At 35.3% G+C, this 26,535-nt stretch overlaps 1 protein-coding gene across 1 annotated transcript; it reads right to left on the reverse strand.

Moving 5' to 3' along the window:
- Positions 1-1,747: 1,747 nt before the first annotated feature.
- On the reverse strand, positions 1,748-26,412 carry c5 (complement component 5). Its single transcript, XM_060883314.1, has 44 exons — positions 26,256-26,412; positions 25,687-25,882; positions 25,080-25,230; positions 24,893-24,963; positions 24,718-24,812; positions 24,529-24,611; positions 24,347-24,437; positions 24,034-24,139; positions 23,801-23,933; positions 19,296-19,411; positions 18,973-19,167; positions 18,607-18,804; positions 18,305-18,511; positions 17,991-18,155; positions 17,685-17,811; positions 17,057-17,125; positions 16,673-16,867; positions 16,374-16,454; positions 14,130-14,210; positions 13,757-13,954; positions 13,552-13,639; positions 13,366-13,448; positions 13,043-13,182; positions 12,599-12,820; positions 12,384-12,444; positions 12,190-12,279; positions 11,856-12,062; positions 10,917-10,995; positions 10,503-10,662; positions 8,933-9,031; positions 8,622-8,793; positions 5,959-6,164; positions 5,533-5,685; positions 5,356-5,418; positions 4,501-4,594; positions 4,377-4,416; positions 3,844-3,946; positions 3,678-3,752; positions 3,383-3,488; positions 3,174-3,257; positions 2,874-2,963; positions 2,620-2,703; positions 2,401-2,545; positions 1,748-2,279 (listed from the first exon to the last, which is right to left on the reverse strand). Exons 1-44 carry the CDS (start codon positions 26,321-26,323, stop codon positions 2,141-2,143), a joined length of 5,409 nt encoding a protein of 1,802 aa, XP_060739297.1. The 5' UTR covers positions 26,324-26,412; the 3' UTR covers positions 1,748-2,140.
- Positions 26,413-26,535: the final 123 nt, after the last annotated feature.

Below are 26,535 nucleotides of genomic sequence, written 5' to 3' on the forward strand. Positions count from 1 at the left end.
TGAGGAGGATGAGCTACAACAGCAGAAGAGCATTGGGTTCCACTCCTGTCAGACAAGAATAAGAAACTGAGGCACAGACTCACCTAAATCGGACAGTTGAAGACTGTTAGGGGTGTTGATGTGGCCTCTCTGTTTGCATCTGATTGATGATTATGATTGCATCTGATTCTTTTTCTTGGTTGATAGGAGTGGTTTATGTGCATTCTGAGAAACCTTCTTCTCACCATGGTTGCATAGTGTTTTTTTTTTTTAGTTAGTATATCCTTTCTGTAACGTCAGACCAGTCTAGTCATTTTCCTCTGATCACTGTCATCAACAAGATGTTCTAGCATCCGTTTTGGGAAAATGTCAGTAGATCCACAGTTGCTTAAATACTCAGATTAATATTATATGTGTTTGCTGCTAAATGTGGAGTTCTTGTTTCCATGAGATTGGGGCTTTCTTCCATCCCCATTATCCCATTTCCTTTAACCTTGTGTGAGAATGTCTATATTTAAGTGGCCTGTTTAAGTAGACAGATTAAGATTCAATGTTGTGTGTCTGTGTCAAGACTTTCTCCAAGCACGTATAGAAGAAAACATTCCTGATCTCTCCCCACTTGGGCAAATTCCTAAAACTCAAACCCATATGATACCAACAACCGTTCAACAACCGTTAAACTCTCCTTCATAAACTGGATGTTATTTATCACGCTGCAGTCCGCTTTGTGACTGGAGCTTCATTTAACACTCACCATTGCCTCCTGTACTCTTTATTGAATTGGTCTTCTCTTAATTCTCGCAGACAAACTCATTGGTTTCTGTTCATTTATAAAACCCTTATCGGTAAAACTCCCTCGTATTTACAGTCCCTTCTTAATGTTAATAATACAAGTCGTAATCTGCACTCTAGCCGATTCTTTAATTTCTGCATTCCTAAAGTCCGTACGTCCTTTGGTCGATGCTCTTTTCAGTTTTCTGCTGCAGGTGATTCCAATCACATGCAGCAGAAAACTGATCTCTTAAGCTTAGTTAAGAGAGTTACTAACCCCCTTAGTTTATATCGCTTTCTTCCTTTAAATATTCAATTCAGTCACTAACTCACGATCACTGTACTTGTTTTTAGTTTTTTGTGTGTTTTTACATGTCATTGTTTATAGCTGTGTTTGTGTATTGTATTTGTTTTTTTTGTTTTTTTTGTTGCCTCTTTGTCAGGTCGTCATTGTAAATGAGAACTGGTTCTCAATTGACTCACCTGGTTAAATAAAGAAAACAAGTCACAGAGATCACACTTTTTCCCCATTCTGATGTTTGATGTGATAATGAATTCTTGATCTATAACTGCATGATTTTATGCATTGCACTTCCACTGGCTGATTAGATAAATACATAAGTGAGCAGATATACAGGTGTTCCTATTAAAATGACCACTGATGGTAAATGTTTGGATAACATAAGTATTTTCATCTTGTCATCCTACTGCACAAATAAGCACAAAAGCTCCCACTCCTGTGAGGACATTTGACAAATGGCAAATAACAAAACCTTCTTAAAAATTTTATGTCAACCTTTATACGTTTTTTTTAATAATAATTATTAGGCTTAGATTATGTAGGCTGTGCAGTTATCTGTTACTATAAAAGCTTTGGAACACACACTAATCTGAATAATCAGAATTGAGCAATAGAGATATAGTATAATGGCAAAAATAGATGTCAGTAGTAGGAATTATATACACCTGATTTTGTTTGACATTCAGCAAGAGGGTATCTGCTGTAACACTTGAAAATCTTTATTAATGTCAAAGGCCAAATGAGAAAATGCAATATTTTCTGTCATGTTCTGTGGAATTATCTTTATTGAGCTTAAATTAGCTAATTAATCAATATTGGATTTAAATTGTGAAATGAAATGTTAAAACATGTTTTCAGGCTTCACAAAATATGGCCTGATGATGTTTGATAGTAATGTTGTTCTCATGGCTGTGTGGATCATTTTATATTGTGTAAATTATGTGTAAATTATATGTAATATCATTTCTACAGCCTGTCCAAAACAGGAACTGTTATGAAATATTGTAAAAGCAAGTATACATGTCTTTAAAAAATGCCAAAATATTCCAAAATGGATGAAAATACAGATGATATAAATGTGCAGCCACCCTAAGCACAGCCGTTACTAAGATAATCAAATTCAAAGTTACTTAAAACATCTGTATATTGTTTGCAAGAGCTATTTTGGCAGTCAGAATCCGATGGCCACCACTCAACCAAAGCTTGGGAATCCAATGGAAACTTGTACCTGATTATAGAAGAACAAACATAACTCAATTATTCTTTAAACATATTCATGGAAATTGTCAGAAGTCATGTTTCCCTTTCCTTTTTAAGTAGGAAAAAATGGTGCAAAGACAAACACCTACTTGTAACTACGCTTTACTCTAAGCTGCATGATTTCTGCACCCATAATCAGGTATTGCTTGCCAATTTCCAAATTTGTTGAGGTGCATGTTGCCTTTTTTACAAAGCTGACCTCGTGTGTATTTGACCTTGTAAGGTCTAAGGACCCTGGGGTGAAGAAATTAGAAGGTTACATGGAAATGTAATATCTAAGAAGATAAGCCCAAAACATGTGTACTCGCCTTTTTCAATGACTGCTTCCACATTTGCATTGTATGACAGAAACTCGCCTTCTGCTTCAGATGATGTTATTTTAACTTTTAAAGCTGGGAGAAAGAGAATAGCTTTGATAAGCAGTCAACCAAATTCCCCAGTCACAGTTTCTGACTGGGGATTAATAATGCATTCTGATTCTGATTCTTATTGATTTCATTACTCCTGTATATTATAAACTGGTTCCATATTTTCAACATATTATGTTGCCATATTGCCATACCATATTTGATGTTGCCTTTGCACAAGTCATGTATTTTTTCTTCAACTGTAATGGTTGGGTCAATGTTGGCCTTGAGTTTGCAGCATTCAGCTGTGAAACAGGAGGCGCAAAAGATAATATCAATGCAGATAGACCTTTTTTGTTTTAAATAGAACTTTATAATTCATAACTTAAAATAGAGTGTATCAGTGCTAGCATTTTGTTCATCATTTTGTGTTGGACTTTGCTTTCTCTAAAACAACAATAGTCACACAAACTGTTCTAATTACAAGAGTGAGTATGAAAGTGTGTGAGATTTACCTGCCATGCACTGACACTGGTCTCCGTCACAAAGACGAAGAAGCCTGCGGCTCTGACTGTAGTAGAACTTTGTACACTGGCTTTCTGGAGAAACAAGTTTGAAATATTTATCATTATTATTCAGTACATATTTCAAAAAAAGTTAATGATTCTATAATGAATGAGTCCAGATGAATGGACCACAGACCCCATTTAGAGATACACTTTACCTGGATCATGATACTCATACACTTTGAACACAGAGGCACTGTTCATGCCAGTTCTAAACACCTCCTGAATACGGAAACCCAAACAGTAAAACTCCTCTGAGGGTACCTATAAATCATACAATATATATTATTCAAAATCAAACAGATGTATATAATAATAATAATAATAATAATAATAATAATAATATTATTATTATTATTATTATTATTATTATTATTAAAAGTAGTAGTAATATGAATATAGTAAAACTAGTTTGTTAGCGATCATTCAAAGATGGTGAGAATGTATACTCACAGAATCTATCTGGAGAATCACTTGGTTGTCTGTTATTTCATAGTCAGAAATACGACTCTCAAGTCCATCCCTAAACTGCAATTTGTGTAGCAAAAATGAACAGTCAAACTTTTCTTCAAATTCTGGAGTTCGGTAGCACTAAAAAAAAATCATGAAAGAATCTTACCCTTTTAAGGTCCTCTTGGACTGGGCTCACACCAGTGGGCAGATTAATTTCCATTACTGTGTGACCTGCCTCATTCTCAACCTCATTTTTACGTGGCTTATATCTGTGAAATAAATGTTACTGGGACATTTGGTGAAATATTAAAAAAAAACACATTGTTTTAAGCAACATTCTTAATTTTTCTAGATGGACTGAAATAATGCCATTTGCTATAAAGCATTAAGAATACTCTGTAAACATGGCAGCCCTATGACACAGTTGCTTAGGGTTCCAGAAGCACCAGGGACCATAATAATACACACTTGTTCATTTTGTAGAAATATGTTTTGGCCTCAGGTGCTGATGAGATCATGGCTGCCACCATTAAGCAGGCTTTTGCATGTTCAGACTTTTATATTTGGAAGTATGCAGATGTCATTTAGGGTGCCCTGCATGCTTAGAAAATTTTGATTATTCCTATTAAAATGGCCGCAAACAAAACCTTAATATAGCTATTAAAATGACCACAGAATGTGCTATTCTTGTGTACTCACTTGGCACAGGCAACTATCCTCGGTGAATGAACAATAGGATCTGGTGACATAGAAGGTCATCCTTACATTAAATGGTATTCATTTCTACAGAGAAATGCAATTTAATTTTATCACATCAGCATACCTCGTGAATTTGGGTTGCGGGGATGAACATCTATTGATATGTCGAAGTTGCAATTATTGTTGCTATCTGTCATTTCATAATACACTGTTCTCAACTGTGAAAGAAAATGAATGAAAATCATAAGCTAATGAACTGTTGTTTATGGTTTTAATGAAAAGACACACACACACACACACACACACACACACACACACACACACACACACACACTTTGATCCTCAAGAGGATAATCAGGACTTTATTAGCAATATAGTATATCATTAGATTTTTTTGAACTTACAGTTGTGCTCAAAAGTTCGCATACCTAGGGAGAATTTGCAATGTGTACCTTTTTTTATGTGAGAAGACAAAAAAAATTTATTTCTCATAGGACTCAAGTTAATATGTAATATCAAACAAAACATTAAAACAAACAAAAAAAAACATTGCACAAGAATGTGCAAACTTTTGATCAGGGTTGTTTAGGTGTTTTCAGTTATCATTAGGTTTTAAAAAGGAGTCAAACAACTATGTGATAATTAATAACTTCACGTGACACTATCCTTAGATAAGAAAAAATCTTTTGCATTATCATATTTGCATCATCATATCATATATGTCATATTTTCCAAATAAATGGCAATGTTAAGAATTTATTTCAGGGTATGCAAACTCTAGGGCACAACTGTATTAAAGCCAGTCCACCAGCCAAGGATTAAATAAAAAAGAAGGAAAATGGAAAAATAAATAAGAAAAAATGAAAAACTTATTATGCCCATGTACTCACCAAAAATAAACAACAAAATGTGATTTTCAGAAATATCAAAATATGTCACCTGAAGGACATCACTGTGCCTATTAAAGAATGGCACTTACATTAGCAAATGACACGCCTGTGCTGTATCCAGTTTTCAGTATGACATCATCAGCATGTTCAAGCTTTTCAAACAACAGGTCAAAAAGTTATTCATTATGAATACATACACTTTAGAACAGAAATGTTCTACAGATTTTCAGAACAGGAAAATGTATAATAATCTGGAGGAATCATACCTCAATGGGTTTACCCACAGGGTTACTCTGGGTCAGAATTACACGGCTGATACTGCCCTTCTTTCGGTATGACACATCAACCTCCATTTGTAAAGCAGCTCTACGAACTATTATACTGTACTTGGTCAAGGCTTCCAATGTTAGAACAGTGTCCTGGTTATCAGAGAAATGAGATCGTTAAGATGTATTAGAGCATTTTTAGCACATTGTTCATGTGTTTGTTTATGAAAGGGCTGTAAATGAGCCTTGATTTCCTTACATTTTATGTTATGCATTATATAACCTCAATTAAGCAAAATGTCTTATTTACACAATGTTTACTGCTATTTGCTTGCTTTCATTTATTTTTAGCCATTTAAGAATTTTCCATGTCATATTTAATTTTTTTGCATTGCGTAATTCCTTTTTTATACAGTGGCTGCGTACCTGAGTCGAATGGAAACCTCCTCCATAACGTTGATCATCAGTGAGCCATTGGATGATTGGCTTGGCATATGCTGTGTCTCCTCTGAATAAAGTGTTGAGCAGCATATAGACAGTGGTTTCCACTGACTCTGCAGATGCCCTGTTTGGATTTAGTGGGTCTTGAGGGGCCTTGTTCTCCTCCCAAAACCTGACTGTTACCGGGTTTCCTAAATATGTATACAGTATATACACACATACATACAGACACACACAGACACATCGATCAGCCATAATATTATAACCATCTGCCTAATATTATTATAGGTCCCTGCATCAAAACAGCTCTGACCTCTCATAGACTCCACAAGTCCTACAAATTCAACCTGAAGCCTCCATGGATCAGATTTTTCTGTCCAGCACAGAGAAGCTTGATCGGATTGACATCTGGGAAATTTAAAGGCCAAGTCAACTCTTTGTCATGTTCTTCAAACAATGCATGCATGTATGTCACATACCTGGGGAAAAAATTGCCACTATGGGAAGAAGGCAACAGGTGGAGGCAGTGTGGTACGTTGCTAAGAAACCTTTTGTCCAGGGAATTCATGGGGATATTTGATGTAGTATGTGACATATACCACCTACCTAAACAGTGTTGCAGACCAAGTACAACTTCATGATAATTGTATTCCCTAAAGTTAGTCTCTTTGTCTCTTTCTGCAGGATAAGGTGCCCTGCCACACTGCAAAAAGTGTTTTTGAGGAACATAACAAAGACTTCAAGGTGTTGACTTGACCTCCAAAGGTCCCAGATTTCAATCCCATCAAGCCTTTGTTGGAAGTGCTAGACAAACAATGCCGATCCATGAAGGCCTAATCTCTCAAGTTACAGGACTTGAAGGATCTGCTGCCAACATATTGGTCCCAGATACCACAGCACAACATTTAGAGTGCTATTGATGGTTGAGAGCTGTTTTACTGGCACAAGAGGGATCTACACAATATTAGGAGGTGGTTTTATTGTTATGGCTGATCAGTTTGTCCATCAGTATGTATGTATGTATGTATGTATGTATGTATGTATGTAATGTATGTATGTATTGAAGTGTAGATGTTCAGGTTTAATTCAAGATGCTTAATGAAAAATATTTTAGTGCGAGCAAAATATAACCATTTACAAATTACAGCCATTATTTTATTACGTAATCTGTCCATTTTCAGAGTCTCAAAAGTAATTGTACCAATAACCTTTATTATAAGTTAAAATATGAGGTTTATTTTTAACATTTGGAGAAAACCAAATTCTTTGCATTCAACGTCTGCCTATGGTCTGGAACACTTGGACATCACCAAATGCTTAGTTTCCTCCCTTGAGATGCTTTCCCTGGTTTTTACTTCAGCCGCCTTCTATTGCTGCTTGTTTGTGATTATTCTGTCTTCAGGTTTGTACTCAGTAAATGAAATGGCTGCTCATTTGGATTGAGGTCATTTGGAATGAGTCAGCCATTTAGGAACATTGTACTTCTATGCCTTAACATTTCCCTGTAACAATTAAGACTGATCTTGAGGTGAACCCTCTGTATCACATTCATGAATTACTCTTTTGTAGATTGTAGATTTTAACAATTATACGCCTTCCTCATTGAAAGTGTTCTTGACCAGGCTAGATGTTTTAAAGAGGTTTTTCTTCAACAAGAAAAGACATTTTATTTTAGTTGCCTTCTGAGGTCTTCCAGGTGTTTCGGTGTTGATGACATTCCTTTTATTTAAGAGTATGCCAGATTGTTTATTTGGCTACTTCTTAAATTTCTCTGATCTTTCTGATAGGTCTGCTATTTTGTTTTTCAGCCTAATGATCTCGGCCACTTGAATAGGTACTGTACCCCTGGATCGAATATTGAGAGTTACCACGAACAGTTACCAAATGCAATTTAAACACAGAATCAACACCAGACCTTGTATCTCCTTCGTTTGTCATGAAATAACATGGAAACAGATCACATGAAACTGCTCATCAGTTAATTGTCACAGTAGTTTGGGCCTGTGAAAATGGAGGGAGTACGTAAAATATGGCTATAATTCCATACTTACATTCCAATTAATGTAACATTTTAATTCCACTTTGTGATGGAACAGACGCTACTCACCCAACAGCACTATTTTAACACCCTGCCAGACTGGACAGTGAGAAGTGTCTGGGCTGAGCTACAAGGCACACCATGCAGCAGCCAATCAGAGCAGTAGAAAACCTCCACACACCCTCACTCAGACACACAGAGAGAGAAATTGGGAGCAGACTGCCTGGGGAGGTAAGGTATTGGTGTGATTCTATATGGTTTTATGCCTTGCACTTCTACCAGATTATTGGCTGATCAGATGACTACATTCAGTCTGCCCCATGCTGTCACTGAAGTTGAAGATGTGTCAGCGCTGTTACCACCATGCTCCTCATGCTATAATATGCTGCTTCCTTCGGGGCTTTTTCTTCTCCTTGTTCTTTTTACTTTGCATTAATAAACTTCACTGGTTTAGTTAAGCTGCCTCCTGTCTCTGTGTTTCAGTCAAGGTCCATACACACTTAAATTAAATTTGAAAATCTACACGTCAATCACATCTTGATTGCTTCATTTCAATTTCATTGTGGTGGTGTACAGAGACATTACAAAAGCTGTGTCAATTGCACTTCACCTTTAATTTGTGCCTCTTTCTTAAGCTTTTCATAGAGAATGTTAGAATGATGGCTCTTGATGTCAGAAAGAGACAGGGCGTATCCTGCTATGGCTCTTACATATAAACTTTTAACGTTTGTCACTTGTATGGTCAAGTAGTGTGTTGCCTTCTCCACAGCCTGTTCATAAATCTGAAGAGAAAGATATTTACAGTGTTGTATGCTTCATATGAAACCTTGCCATGTTCTTTTTTTAGAGTTGCGATTATTATACAATATTACAGTGTTCATTTCTTTTTAGAGCAGAGCATAGTAATGAAAACATTCTTACCTGTAAGTTGGACTTGGGAAGTGACAAGGCATTTTTGATCCCTATTACCACAAACGATGTGAGATACACAGACTGTTCAGTGACATCTGCCCCAGCACCCTTGAAAAGACAACAAATGTATACAAGATACTATATACATATTTAAATATTATATTCATACACTATATGGAAAAAAAAATTGGTGGACATCTGTCCATCACTTCTATATGATGTTTCTGAAAACCCCATTATAGATTTACTTCTGAAATTAGTGCACAGCAACATTGTCATGCTGATACAAGACTGCACCACTTAGTTCCAGAGAACAAAAAATGTTGTTCTGTTGGGTAATGGAAACCTGTGTCTCATTCCTGCAAGCGTCTCTTTGCGCTTTCAGGGTGTCCCATAATGGGTGTAGTGATCAGGTGTCCAAATTTTTATCCAACACAAAAGATTTTAATTGAAATGTCATATATCAAAAATATATAAAACTGCACACACATCGATCAACCATAGCACCATAACAAAAAAGTTATAAGGTAGGGCCTTCGTGGATCAGACTTGTTTGTCTAGAATATCCCACAGGTTTATGGTAGAAAGGAGATCTCAGGAATTTGGAGGCTAAATCAAGACATGGAGTAAATTGTCATGTTTCCCACACATTCCAGTTTTAGCAGCGTGGCAGGAAATTTTAATGCTAAAAGGCACCACTGCCATTAGGTAACACTGTTGTCTTGGTGTTTATGTAAGTAGTATGCGGCATGACTACCTGACCTTAGGTTTTCCTGGCAGAACATCTCACTGCCTTTACCAGTTATCCATAGAGCATGATGTTGCCATCTCATCTCCAGGAAAGGGAAGCAATGCACAAAACCATCTCTCACTCACTCATTTTCTACCGCTTATCTACCTCGGGTCACGGGGAGCCTGTGCCTATCTCAGGCGTCATCGGGCATCAAGGCAGGATACACCCTGGACGGAGTGCCAACCCATCGCAGAGCACACACACTCGTTCACTCACGCAATCACACACTACGGGCAATTTTCCAGAGATGCCAATCAACCTAGGAAGGGAGGAAGCCGGAGTACCCGGAGGAAACCCCCGAGGCATGGGGAGAACATGCAAACTCCACACACACACAAGGCGGAGGCAGGAATCGAACCCCCAACCCTGGAGGTGTGAGGCGAACGTGCTAACCACTAAGCCACCGTGCCCCACAAAACCATCTATATGATCTAAAAGAAAGCTCTCTGTGGTCCAGTTCGAATGCTCAAGTGACCATTGTATGCACTTTTGTCAGTGGCATTGGTCAGCAAGTGTCTTCTGATAGCCATCATAGCCAGTATTAATTTCAGCAATTTGTGCTACAGTAACTCATCTGTGGGATTAAAAGGCTTAGGTGGGCCAGTCTTCACTCCTAACACACATTAAAAGTCTTGGGTGCCCATGACCATGTGACCAATTTGATGCTATTTTAATGTTATAGCTGATCAGTGTATTTATTTGTCCATAACAGACAGCTGTGCTTCCTCTATATGTTTTAAAATTTAAGCCCAGTTTAAACATATGCAGTATGTACCATGTATGTACCATGAGCTTTATAGGCTTGTAGCTGGATATCTCAGTAAAGGAGCCATCTGGATTCTGACACTTTGAAATCAGCCAGTAGACAGTGCCTGAAAGCTGATCATGATCCACTGTGACATATTTGTTCACAGAAGCTAGAGTCTTCACCACCAGAGCAGTAAGCCTGTATATGAATTCAATGTCAGTGTGTTTAATGCAGTGTAATGTATGTCAGTCTAGTTTGGATTAAAACACTGATATAATGGACATGGTAGTAGCAGATTGTAGGATATTTAAAAAAAATAAATAAAGAGAATGATAATTAAATTACTTGTGATTTGTCATTAAAAGCCATCAACAATGATGCTATGGGAAATTGGGGTTACAGTAGGTAACTTCTTGTAGATAATGCATAAAACTAACATATTTGTTTCTTACCATGTGCTTGGCCCTTTGTTCTTCCAAAAACTAAAACTGTTTTCCTGCTTAGACTTGAATGACATAATACTGGTGATACCTGGGAGAAACAGAAGATGCTTTTAAATTCATCTTGATAGAAAATACAAATCAGCTCTGATATTTGCCTTTACAATATTAATATTGTGTAATACAGATGGGTGACAGTAAAAAAACAAACAAACAAACAAAAAAAAAAACAATGCCATTGATTTGTATTGTATTGATTTGTAACAGTGGTATTGAAGTTCTTCTAACTGAATAAAATTAAATGAATGAAAGTCTTTATCTTCTGATGAAATGTTTCTTTCCAGGATGACTTTGCCCCATCCAGAGGGCAAGATGGCTCACTGAATGGTTTGATAAATGTGAAGGTTATGTAAATTATATGCTGTGGCTTTCACAGTCACTGGATCTCAGCCCACTTGAAACCTATGGGAGATTTTGGAGTGATGTTTCAGACAGTGCTCTCACTGCCATCATTAAAACACCACCTGAGGGAATATATGCTGTTTATCTCACCTGTACAGTTCTGTAGAGTTGTAGAATCGATGTCATGGTGCAGTGAAGCTTTTTGTGTGAATTGTGTAGGCCAAATTCAATTTATGTTTGTTTTCCTTTAATTTTTCAGTAGAACAGAGGTGTATAACCTTAATCAAAAAGGGCTGGTGTGGGTGCAGGTTTTCATTTGTTTGTATGTATGACAGGACAACTGTCTTATAAAAGCAACCATTTTGTCATAAAAATCACTTCAGCCTCTTGAACCAATATATCTGACCTTGAATGCCATATTATGATCAAATAACCAAAGGCTTAAATATTCTAAATGCCTTATACCTTCACATACTCAAATCCTTATGAAGAGGTCAAGAGACATGAAGGTTTTATGTCCACCATTATCTGCTATAAAATATGACCTACCGTGTTTTAGCTTTCTCTTTAACAGAATGCTGTTTCCAAATTCCCTTATCTTTCCCCACTGCTCAGACTGCTCAATATAATCATACACATAGAAGATGGGAAGAAGACCCATTAGCTCCACCTCTCCAGAACCTCTGGGCAAGCTAGTCAACTGCATTATCCCTTTTGGGTTTGTAATGATTGATATCAACTCTCCCAGCACCTCACCTGAATGGAGATAAGGAAGAATAGTTGAATTTCTTTAGCATGGGCATGATAACAAAAGTGAGACTTATTTTTTTAAGCTTTTGACTAATGTCTAAGCTTGTCATAATTGGCTAAAGACTTTTCTCACCGTTTACTGTTAGCAAACGTTCCACCTTGGACTTTGGCACAATCTTTGGGGGAAGAGAGTTTCTGAGCTCAATACGTGTGACAGATGTGCCTGATGAAAACAGCAGTATTTTATTGTAGATAACTTGTAATTATTCCTTAACATGTACAAGTTACAATTTTCCAGAGAAAATGTAGAAAAATTCCAGCTGTTACCATAGATGGCATTTGGATCAATCCTGCTTCCAACAAATAATTCCCTCCTAATGCCCTCTGGCTATTAAAAAAAAATCAAATCATCTGTCAGGAATATTGCATTGTGGTGTGTGTATATCTAAATAAACACATCACATATCTACATGTGAGTGTGGGGAACTTATTTAAAATAAGATTTTTTCTTTTGACTTGACAAATATTTCATGCACTCTTACCACTACTCTGAGTGTCTTGACCACCGTCTCACTTCCCTGCAAGGTTTTAAGAGTGAAGTGGAGTTTATGACTGCCCACTTCTAATGCCATGATGAAGAACTGGACTAGTGCCACCGAATGGCCTTCAATCTCGCCATTGTTAATTTGTTGGTAACCATCCTCTGTCAGAAGAGCTCCGCGAAAAACACACACACCCTCTGATGCTGACAAAGTCACACTATACTGATCATTGAGAGAGAGAGAGAGAGAGAGAGAGAGAGAGAGAGAGAGAGAGAGGGAGAGAGAGCGTAGGCCATGATAATATAGTCAAAATATTTTTTTAAACTAACAGAATTCTTATTTCCACGTAAATACTATACCCAATTATAATTGAAAGAAGGTTAAGAATATTTAAAACATTAAACACAAATAAAAGTGGATTGATAAGGGAGATGGAAATCTTACTGTTATTTCTGCATCACACTCATTGTACACTGATCCCTTAAGTTCAATCTGCTCCCCACGCACCATAGAGTAAGGCAGAGGTACATCTAAACTCACTACCTGCTGAACTGACACTTGCAGGGGATCTGCTACACATATTCCTGTTTTGAGATGCAAAAGATGAAATACACAGCACTAGAAATAAAAACAAAAAAGGCCAAAGTGTTTCTTTTGATAATTGTAAATTCATGTCTCTCATGTCCTTATTTATTACAGTTCTGCTGCTAGTGGTATTCCTTCATTTACCACCTGATGGTGCTAATACAAAAGAGTTGCTTTCTCACCATTGTTGAACACCCCAACAGCACTGACCTCCCATGTAGTCAGTGAATCAGGAAGACTTTTAGTGACTGTAAGTACTCCAGACCTAAACCGTGTTTTATTCAACTTTAAAATTCAGTGTAAAATTCAAGTATCTAAGTAGCATTTCACAAGTTACTGTTATAATGTTAATGTTGTATTGTTCCCACCTCTCAGTTTCATATTCTTCCCACAACCAGCTCTCTGGGAAGTAGCTGCGGACCTGCTCACTCTTCACATCCAACAGAAATTCTATTTCTGCACTCAAATGATACATGAAATCTTATCTTTACGATATTAGTTTATATAAGTTTAAATTTACAATATTTCATACGATTAAGAAACTTTAATGGTTCCAAACAAACCCAAGAATACCTGAACGAGCAAGGCTGACACCGACACTTTCTGCCCGAAGCTTTTCGGCATAGTTGCAACATTTAAGGAATGCTATCTTACATGGTCTGTTATCATTAATGGTCTTTAATTTCCGGGTACGTTCCGAGCAAGTCTCCAAAGTTGGGCTACTGTCAACTCCCTCTAGGCAGCATTGGCTATAATGTTTGAATTCTTGAGCTGCAGAGGAGAAATACAGTAGGTAGTTTTCTTTCAAAAAAACTCTTCATTCCTGCCACTGCTGAGTGCTTTATTTATTTATTGCTGACTTTCATTTATGAAATTTATCAATTAATGGGTCAGAAGCGCATTAATTTATATACATTTACACAGATTTATACAGATAACCACCCACCTTTTGCCTCAAATTTTTCAGTCAGTGAGCGATCATTGCGCTTTATCCGGACATCAGCCAAATGGGTGTCAACTGGGAGCCCTGATCAAGGCAAAGGGAAATTTTACAAAATGTGCAATCATATGGCTAGTCATTTTACTTTTTAATAATAATAGGCAAAAATGCAGTAACTACTAGTAGAAATTAACAGAATTGTCAGAATTCTAATGTAAGATATTTCAATTCAGCCATAATTATGTTTTTTAACTGTAAAGGATGGTATAATTTTACTAGTCAAAATTTTCATTGCAGAATTCTATAATGGAAAGTAATCAAACTTCAGTTTTTGCTTGTTTTTATTTTGTTTATCTTTAATTAGGTTCTCATCACATGAACAAGGTTCTTGTAGCCTTCTGAACAGGCAGCTCTAGTAAGACTTCAACCAAACCTCTTCCATTTCACAATGATGGAGCCCATAGTACCCATGGGAATATAAAAGCTTTAGTGCTCTTGCCCAAATCTAAGTCTCAACACAATTTGATTGCAGATATCTACAAAGAATTCAAAATTCACTGAGACCTTATACATACAGAAGCCCTTCTAAGTCATTTATATCATATTGTTTGGAGATGGCCTTATAATTCCCAGAGTGATTAGCAGAAGCAACACTGTCTCTGAGGACATTGTTGATGAAATTTCTTCTTGGTATGATGTAAACACTCCTGAGTGCTTCAGAACACCAAAGTGTTTTGTTTTAATAGTGGTAGTCACAGTATTTGATAATAAACTAATACTGTGCATTTTATTAATAACACCTGGCTTCTCTTTGAATGAAAGTCTATTTATATTTTTCCAACTGATTTCTGAAGATAACTACATATTGAAAGCTTTTGTGTTTTTGTTGCCACCTGAGTGCTTGTTACTGTAGTTTTTGAAGACCACGCAATTGATATTTAAACCATGATTAAAACTATTATATTGCACATTCTTTTTCACATGACTCTCTAATTCAAATGAATAAATAAGTAAATAAGTAAGTAAGTAAATGAATAAATAAATAAATAAATAAAATATTGAAGTGGGGTGAATACTTTCTAAAACCTTGGATCTCTGAAATACGGTTACAGTAGATTCATAAATTCAATTAAGACTAGACACATTTGTATTGTGGAAATTTGATCTTGGAGCTATTACTATTAAAAATCACATTGTTCTCATCTTCAAAGTGTAACTGTAATGAAGTTTCTGTAACTATATGTGATGACACATATAGGGGAACATTGTAAAAATATACTGCTGAGATTGGAAGAAGGAACGTGAAATTATGGAGAGGATGCTGTCCATATTAGTCAAAAACTAAAAGCAATACTGCAGATATTGAAAATAAAATGTTTGTGTTTATCATGGTAAACTACATAGTGATTAAAAAGAAAAGTCTATCAAGATTTTCAATGCCCAGTTTCTGAACTATATTTAAGTCTTTTTTGTGGCATTTGTTGCACAAGAATCAATCACCCTCACTGGTGTACCGTAAGTGAATTTAGGCATTAAATCTCTCTGTATTAAATCTATAATATTGACATCTTTTGTTTTGAGCTAAAATAATATAATAAACACATGATAACTTATGTTAGCTAGCTGATGTTTCTTGCCAAAAAACACATTCTTTTATGGAAGCGTAAACACAACCCTTGTTTTCCACCTCTATGTAGCTCGAAAGAAAAGAGTTCTTCCTTCCAGATCAAGTGTAGCAATAAATTGCACATACCTTGTTTAATATGTTGACTACGTGTTGACTAATATGTTGATATGTTAACTAATAATATTAGTTACTAGTATTATATTATTAATTACTAATTAATTACTAATATAAATACTAATATAAATTTAACTAATAAAAAGCTAGTGCAAAGGTCTCAGATCAATAGCATTAATCCCTATATGTATTCAAGAAATTCAAGAAAACTGATTTCAGAATAAAAAAAGACAATTGTTTGTATAAAAATATAATATTCTTATTTTACATTCTGTCTAGTCATTGGATAATTTATAATATAATTTACACTAATAATTTATAATAATAAAAACTTAATTACATGTTACAGTCCTGAACTGTTCTTGGCTGAATTTTTTCTCATGTTAATTTTGCTTATTGCACATTCAAACTTAAGTCTAACAGATTAGATTATGTCAAAGTTCAATAAAGAGAAAAAAATATCTCAATAAAATGGCTCTAATATTACAGAGGCCAACAGAAATACCCACCATGTTCCTCAAATGTTTCATTTAGAGAGAGACTGGAGCGATTTATCTGGACATCATGCAATGGTGTGAATAATTTAGGTCCTGATGAATGCAATAAAGCAAAGTTATATTTTAGTAAACAGGAATCTCCAGGCTGCTGATATTCATTTACAGAATGTAGCACTGGAGGTTGGTGCATCTAAATTTTAGAGACTAGACATACCATTTACTTCTGTAAACTGTACAACAAATCTTATAGCTTAACCTAATTTGTAAAATTTACATAAAATTAAAGGTTATGCCAAGTAAGCAAAGTATACCTTGACGATGATGAAGGACTGGACCCTGATTTTCTGTCCGATGTTTTTCTGCAAACTTACAGCACTCTTGGAAGGCTGCCTTGCACTGACGGTGTTTAGTCGAAAATTTCTGGCTTGCACTCAGGCAGGTATCTAGGAGCAGGCTGGTTTGCAATCCCTCCAGGCAGCATGATTTATAAAAGTTGTATTTATTGGCTGCAAAGAAGAAACTATTTATTCAAAATAATTTGCTTTTTTTTATTATTTCCAGCTGTGCACATTTCTCAATGAAGTTTCTTTATTGAAATCCATTCTTAGATTCTTAGAAAGCATTCAATAAGTTAAATATCTAACATAATTAGTTTTGATTAACCAAACTGAGCACACATATTTACACAAGCTGACCATATTCTTGCTTCTCCGTTTCTGAAAGAGTGGAGCGTTTGGGTCTGACCACAGCTGTGCAGGTCTTATCTATAAAATAAGAACAGCTTATTTATTAGACACAAACCCGTGAAACATTTAATCTAAAACCCATTTCATTTCTTTGTATGCTTTCAGTTTTAATTTAATCGCCATGTTTTAGGGTTAGGTTGTACCTTGAGCCAGCCTGGAATAACATGCTTACTGAAAATAAATGAATGAGTACATGTACTGAATTTCCATGCAATCACTGATAAATAAAACTCCAGACAATTAGAGGGTCATTAGATCATTCCATTAAAGGCCATAATTAGACTACTAATCCTGATGCATCTAGCTTCATCACCTAGATACTGTCTATTTGTCCCATCTAATAACTCAAACTGTTTCACTCATATTGAACATCCTTTTAACATTCTTAGTTCCTTTACTCTTCTACACCTGTATGGTGTAATGATTTACTATCCCACTGTTTGATATCTCTTGAGTCTGATTTCTCTCATGTTGGATTGGTTTGTTCTCTTGTTGCCGCATGGAGTTTTTCCTTGATGCTGACAGTTTAGGGTTTTAAATCTCCATCTGGTTTCCTGAATTAAAAATTAATATTTACCTACATTAAAGGCCTCAACGTTTGCATTTGTAAGAAAAGTCAGTCCAGCACGGCTGAAGACATCAGCGTTATTTCGGCCTCCTCCTCCTCCACAGCCAAGGTCACTGTGCTCAAATTGCTGCAGTACCTGTAAAAAGGACATGACCACAGTATAAGTACATACTACAACATTTCATCAGCACCACTGTCATGATGAAGCATCCATCATCCATAACAAGCATGCAAATGCCCCTCATAAGTATTTCTATGTAAATGATCAAAGCCAGTTTCTTTCAAAAGAACATAAATAGAAGTGCACATATTGACCTTGTTTAGTGGGTTTTTGTCGTTAGCTCTGAGGTTGTACAGAGCCGTATCTACAGCTGCTAGCGCCACCAGGGACTTTTCATTCACACTCTTAGTCCGTACCGACAACGTTAACTTGTCTTTGGGTTTGTAGTTCTTGAGCTGTACTTGAGCTGCTATGTTCACCTACAGCAGAAGGGAAAATATCAGGACTTAAGCAATTTTATATAACACTGCCAAGGTATCTACAGTGTGTATATAACTTCTAGTTCTTTGTCCATTAATCATCTTCGTAAAATAAATAAAGCTAATGATATAATAGAATATTACTGTACATCTAAATTGTTGACACATTTGGCCTTGACGTTGAACCACACAGAATCTGCGACCAATTCAGCTCTCTCCTCTCCAGAAAGGATATAATAGACCACCAGGCGAGCAGATGGCACCATGTTAGAAGTCACCTTAAAGTTGATGCTCTGGAGGTTATCAGTTACCCGCTGTTCTGTGGAAAACTTTACCACTTTCCCTTTTGAAAGTATCTATTAACAAAATAAAGGAATAAATTGAATAATACAATTGACTTTATGTTTCTCACTAAACAAGTCTCGACATCTAATATTTGATTCTCTTTTACCTGATAACTGAAGGTCTTCAATGGAAGATAGTCACGATAATGGAAGTTGATGTTGATAGAGGCATAGTCGTCTACCTTAAATGTAGGTGAAGGTAAATTGATATATAGATAGCGCTGATTGACAGACTCGTAGGCAAAAGTGCTGAGTTTAAGCTGGGCCTGGCTCTTTGGTGGATAATTATGATCATCTGTTTCAATCTGAAATACAAAATCATTTAAAGCTCATGTTAAATAATTAAAACATTTAAAAAAATAACCTTTGCAGTAAAATACTGTGGGCTTTTTGCAATCTGAATTATTTATAGATGTGCTTAATAATAATCCCATCAAGCTTTATTCAATGTAGTATTGCAAATGCTTACTCACAGAAAATTCAGCTCTCGCAACATTATTAGGAATATTGCAAACAAAATATGCAATGCCATCATTTCTGGATGTCTGTCTGAGTTCATTTTGATGTCCGTGGAGCTCTTCAAATTGATTATTATTGTTAGTTACTGTTACTCTTGCCTTTACAGCTACACCTGCAACTGATTCACCCAGTGGATCCTTCACCAAAACCTAAAAAGAGAAAATGTGCAAAAAGCTAAAGAACTGCAGCATATCCAATGTGAAATATCAACAAATCTAGCTCATGTGTTCAACATTTACTTAAGTCATTTAATTATCTCTTATCTGATGTAACATACTTTGATGTGGTATGGCAGAGATGGCTTGATGAAAGGAGGAGTAGCAATCAGACTCAGGGTGAAAGGAGAATGAACAAACTTCACATGAGAGATTACTGCTTCCTGGGAGATACCACCTAACAATGAGAGAGAGTCAGTATTTGAAATACTGAAATCATCCCATCTCGTACCAACAACCATGCCACAGTAAAGTCAATGAGAACACACTTCTTTCTGATGTTTGATGTGAACATTTTTTTTTGCATGCTTTTATGCATCCTGGCTCCCAGATTATTAGCTAAATAAATAATTGCATGAACACAACACACCCACACACTCACACTTACTCACTCAGTCACACACACGCACACGCACACACACACACACACAGTCACACTCACACTCACTCAGTCACACATACACACACACACACACACAGTCACACTCACACTCACTCAGTCACACACACACACACACACACACACACACACACACACACACACACACACTTGTAAATGAGTGTTAAAATGATTCCAATTAAAAAGCACATCTACCATTTTATATCTGGCAGTATCCAAGTGCATACAAGTAGCCTGAAGCTTTTCTGCCATTGTTTCTTTCCCTCTAAAAAATGATTCATGGGGTTAGCTTGTAAAACTTAAAATAAACAACATTTTCAGCATAGAAAATTTAAGTTTGTAATATGTACTTGTATTGGTGAGTTGATAACAAATTTTAATAAGTCTTTCAAAATTAAAATAAAGAATACTGTCTTTAAGTTAATTATATATCTATTTTGAACAAACACGTTTACCTTCACGTACAGCAACAACAGAAAAATATTAAGTTGGTGAAACTTATATATTTAGTGAGCCTCCTTTAAAAGCTGAGTAAAGGACTTGTTTTGCTGCCAGAGCGGGACAACTAGGAGCCGGAGAATCGAGGCTATATTGGTAAGTTAATATTTTTGCTTTGTTTTAATCTCAGCAGCTACCAACTGTATACACAAAAACTCGTTGACTTAAGTAAAGTTGGCCGCATATTCGCAGATTGGAGTTTCCCGAGTCAATAACTCCTGAGCTAAACGCTGTTACTACACAAATAACACCTCTTTTCTATCGTAGTAATGTAGAGACGCAGCTACAACCGCATTTTGCTCAAAATCAGCTTTCCTCCGAGGTGGACAAAATACATATGAACCTAAATATGAAAAAAATGAATATGCGGCCAACTTTACTTAAGTAAATCGTTGTTGTCACACATTAAGCTGAAAAGACCATTTGCCTAAGCTAATTCATCGATTCTAAAGTTAATAGACATTTAGCTAGTTAGTGTGTTCAAAATAGACTTTATGTTTTGTTTTACAGTGGAAACTGAATGATGTTAATTGACATCGAACATGTTTAGTGTCGTCCGAATTTAAAGTTTACACTGGGTTGATTAAGACTTACATACATACATACATACACACACACACACACACACACACACACACACACACACACACACACACACACATACATACATATACATACCTACCTACTGTACATACATACATACACACACATACATGCATATACATACATACACACACACACACACATTCATATACATACCTACCTACATACATACATACAGTATGTACATACATACATACATATATATACACATACATACATACATACATACATACACACACACACATACATACATACATACATATACACATACATACATACATACATACATACATACATACATACATACATACATACATACACACACACATACATACATACATACATATACATACCTACCTACATACATACATACAGTACATACATACCTACATACATACATACACACACATACATACATACATACATACACCTGTAACAAGTTAAATAGTTAATTTAAGCACACTACCTAACATGACAATGTGTGTGCGTGCCATTTTTATCTGCTGTTCTGATACTTACGTTTTCACAGTTGATCCATATGACCTTGTAAACTTTGAGCTTTTTGTAAATTTGCCATTACAACATTAAAGTTTTTATTTTTCTTTCATATACAATCTGCTGCATTATGTTTGATGGTTAGGCAGCTGACAGATTTCTTTAAGTTTGCAATTTTTCATGTGTAGTAAATTGTAACTCCTAAGATTTAACTCTTAACTCCATTAATGTCCTGTTTCTTTACAGGATGATTCTGTGAAAAGGAGGAGAGAGACTGCTATACATTCCTTAATAGTATATCTTGGAGAAAAGGAGGAAGATCTCTTTAAAGAGCACTTGGTATGTAAATCAGACACTTACACTCAGATACATTGTACTTTGTATTACTCATTTTTAAATATGACTGAAAACACTGACATTGATTTTGATCTACTTAGGATGATGAGGTGCCACAAATTTTGACCCAGCCAGCGCCAGTATTATTATTGAGGGATCGGAAGTCCTGCAAGACCTGGATGTATCCAGAGCCTGTGCCCTGTTAATGGGGCTGATATATGCTCTCAACCTCAGCTACACAAAGGACCTAAAAAATACTTTTGAGGTGTTTCAGAAAATAATTCTTGAGCTGGATGGTCTGAAAGCCAGCCCAAAGGTAATGTCTTTAAACAATAAACTGTTGTCTTCCTGAAATGTTTCATGTAAATGTTTTGTTGTGCATATGGGGGGACTTTATGGGGGCTGTAGTTTATGTGATGAAGGTAAAATTTTTATCATTTTCAATAATATAAAAAAAGGAAGAAAACTTTTAGTTTCAGCTAGGTGGACCCAATAATTTGCCAATTGTGTCTGTTGAAATTCATTTTTCACGTTCCCTGTGATTTATTATTATTTTATTTAATTTTTTTCTGATATGTACCTACCATGTTACTAAAAAAAATACTTGATTCTTTACTTGACTTTACTTGAAAAATACTTTAGTCCTTGATAATTATCTTTTTGTCAAAGCATTGTTAAAACCTTTTTGTACATAAGTTGGCATTGGTTTTATAATAAACTAGTTTCATCATAAAACTGGAATTGCTGTGTTATTTCTCCTGACTGAAGTGAAATAAGTTACTTATACTCAAAAAAATTTAAGGTAACAATTTGCATGGACATATCTAAGTAGAATGGAATTAAAATAAAGAAGTTAGAATAGCTTAAATTATGTAATTTGACCACTTAATATCACCAAAACTTTGAAATTAAAATTACAGTAAGTTGTTTCAACTTAATTAAGCTCTTAGAGGTTAAGTCAAATCATGTTGGTTGTACTAAACAAATTGGGTTAGTCTAACTATAAAAGGTTCATGATATCTACTTAATAATGACTGAGTTGAAGTTACTTAAAAAGATGCATGCAAATTGTTACCTTAATTTTTTTAAGTTGAGTCAGCGAATTATTTTTTAGTGTTAAAAAAGGAAAAAATAAGTGGTGTTTATTGTACATTACATGTAACTTTTATTAAAAACGGCAAACTTTTAGCCTTAATTTGAATTAAATTTTCATGCAAAATAGGCAAAAGGTGTAGGAACATGCAGCATTGCAGCATTGCAATATTTTGACCAACCTGTTTAAGGGACCAGGCATATTTGTCTATGTAATCATCTTAGATTCAGACAGTTGCTTCAAAACTCATTTGATTGTACCACACTGTATATGGACAATAACCATTAGCTATTATTATTTATTATTAGTAACTTTATTTTATCACACCCTCCAGTGTCACCCAGATGAGGATGGGTTCTCTTTTGAGTCTGGTTCTTCTCAAGGTTTCTTCCTCATAACATCTCATGGATTTTTTTTTATGTAAAATTTTATTTGTCTGTCTTGTGCATTATTGTATATTTTGTTTGCAATGTCTCCTGTATTGCACAAGGTGCAAGGTACATGCACTTTATGTAAATAGGTTAATTTTTACTTTTTAACCTTTAGTTCTGTGTTCTTTTATGTAGCTCTGTGTCCTTATGTGGCACTAGGGTCCTAAAGGAACATTTTTCATTTCACTGTGTTCTGTATCAGGTATATATGATTGAAATGACAATAAAAGCTTCTTGACTTCTTGACTTGAGGGAATTTTTCCTTTTTTTTTTGCCTTAATCTTGGATATTATGGTTAAAAGTAAATTTAACCTATTAAATTAAAATGAAAGTTTCATTTAATTTAATCTTTGTCATTTTTATTCCGAATTTCTATATTTATGTAGAGCTGCTTTGAGACAACTTCCATTATTACAAATGCCAGACACATAAAATTGAATCGAATTGATTAACCAGAAACACAATAAATATCAGCTCCAATATACTCTTGTAGCCACAAAATGTTCCAAACATTTATGGGCCTGCATAATATACAGCCATGCTGAATCACAGCTATGCTGATATTCTATTTAACAGCACTCTCCTGTGATATTGTTTAATGAATATATTAAGAAAATACCTGCATGCACATGGGTAGTGTGTGATTGGTTTGTGGCCCAGTGTAACAACAAAACAGTAAATCAAACATCAAATCAGATTGCAAAGACTTACCTGTAGACTCTTTCAGCAAAACAGCCACACGGAGGAAATGGTTGTTCATTTCCCACAGGTCTTGAGGCCCGGAATTTTTCTTGGACAGATCATGTTTGATGTTTAACTCAACTTCCACTTCACCCTCATACATCTGAAATAGCAAATAATGTCATAAGCTTCAGGGAGTTGCACTGTCTATTTTTAAATACTTTTTATTCATAAACATAGGCTGAAAGGTTTGCTGTCATTACCTTATACACTCTTAATGATTGATGTATCATGACCACATCATGATTATTGATGTATCCAAACCTCACAAACACATCTGCTGAACTGACTATTTTTCCACTGACATATCTATAGAAAAACAAAAATAGAAAAACAAAAATAGAAAAACAAAAACCTAACTGTTAGAAAAACTATTAGAATAAATATTTGCTAATGGCTCTTTTTCAATATTTCAATTTGGCAAAATTTTTTCTGTGATGACATGGTGATGGAAGATCATTTTGTGTAAACTGTCTGGTGTGCTAGCAATAGATTCAGTAGACCAATACAACTCACTTGGCAAATATCTTTAGTTTGAATGACTCAAAGTTTGCTATGCTGACGTAGTTTGCTTCAGGCTGGATGCGGACTGAAATGCTGGGTAATACTGGGAAACAGATGTTTACTGCCATTTACTACAAGATTCACAGCTGACACAATCATCTGAATGTTACATTAAACTGGAAATGGATAGGTACCATATTCTTTGACCTCAAATTTAGCCACAGCAGTTGTAGTGAAGTTTGTAGCATAAGCGGCCTCGATTGTCCAGATCCCAAACCTGAGAATGAATTATTTGCATAAGCAACATGTTCACACTTTCAGAACAAAACACTGGCACTGACTGATGATTAGTGATGTACTAAAGCCACAAAATGTATTCATACTTAGGTTTCAAGGGTATTTTGAATGGTGGAAGCAATGGTTTGACACCAATGATGTCATTCATCTCAATAATTTCCACTTTGATGCCATCTGGGTCCTATAGCACAATAATAGGTGTTCATATTGGTATGTGCGCTTAGTCTAACATCAGACATGAATGTTGAGAAAGAGGCTCACCTTGAACGTAAGGAAAACAGGTCTGCTAGTCTTTCTCAGCTCCTCATTCAAAGAGTACACTCTCACCTCAACTGCACAGCCATAACAGTGAGAGAAATACACATACGCACATACACATCTCTTTCTATGCATTTAACCATATTCACATTGAGTTACAAATATAACACACGCTATTCCCAACACTCACCTTGCTGTTCGGGTGTATATAGTGGTTTATCAGTTTGAATAAAAAGAAAACCATTGTTACGAATGATTGGTATTTTTTGGTCCCTGGTGAAGGAACTAGATGTGGCCTGCAGGTAGAGATCAGTGACCTCTTGTGCAATGTTTGGGAATATCTGAGGGCAAAGAGTAAACTAAATTAAAACACCAATGCCTGGAAACTGATTGTTTATGTAGTGTCACTCTATATGTTCTACAATCTTGTACTCAACTGTAGAAATTACAGTAAAAAAAGTATAATATTGTTATAATATAAGTTATATATAAACAAAGTATAAAATTGTTATAATACAATATTGTATATAAATATAAGTTATATATAAACATATGACATATGAATGATCTACAGAGCTTCTTCTGTCAGTGTTTGTGTTCCTCTGAACATTTTGGTCTGTTTCTGCTGTTAATGTTTTTATTACGTGACACACAATCATAGATTTGTGAAGCTACTGACTCACAGTTCTACGCAAGCTCACTTTTAATATAATAATATCCTCTGAGATTATTTAAAGTAATATTGCATTCATGTAATCAGCATTTAAAAGCAGATGAATGGTGTGCATCATTGTTACCCGAAGAGTAGCTGCAGCTTGATAATTATTTTTCTCATTGAGTTTAAGAGTCTGAGACGCATAAGTTCTGCCTTCAGAGGCCAGATTGTCTTTAAGGTGAAGGTTCACTGTGGTCTCTTCGACATAGCCATACAAGTGCACCAGCACAGTCTCTGACGCATCCACTCGCAGAACTTTGGGTGCTGTAATGAGATACCTAACAAAATATTATTATTATTATTATTATTATTATTATTATTATTATTATTATTATTATATTCATCTCATTGCAGTAATAAAATCTGAAACTGGTAACAGTAACCTAATTTCAAAAATAAAGCTAGTACACAAAATGTATTTATTATTATTATTATTATTATTATTATTATTATTATTATTATTATTATTATTATTATATTATTATTAATAATAATAATACTAATAATAATAATAATAATAATAATAATAAATTATAGATAATTTACAAATATACAAGTATTATATGACATTTCTGACAAGTATTATTTGCCTTGTTTTAAACTGAATTTTGCAGTGGAACTCTTTGCTGATAGACAACAGTATACACTTACGCTCTCTGCTGAGCTTCAGCCACTGACAGCACATGTATAACATACAGCAGAAATAAAAGGACCATCATAGTTCTGTCTTAGGTCCACGCAGTGAAAGCTAAACCATAGAGAAACACTACTGCTTTTAGACTTTCTTTGCTTGTTTTCAGTTAATCATGAACCAGAGTGCCTAGTGATGCAAGAACTACCTGGAAATGCAGCTTAAGGGGTGAGTGCATGGACCTTGATCTAAATACCACATACCACACAGTGAAACCAAAATGTAGGCTCAGTCAAATCA

This window comes from Tachysurus vachellii, chromosome 12 (assembly GCF_030014155.1).
Source record: "Tachysurus vachellii isolate PV-2020 chromosome 12, HZAU_Pvac_v1, whole genome shotgun sequence".
NCBI lineage: Eukaryota > Metazoa > Chordata > Actinopteri > Siluriformes > Bagridae > Tachysurus > Tachysurus vachellii.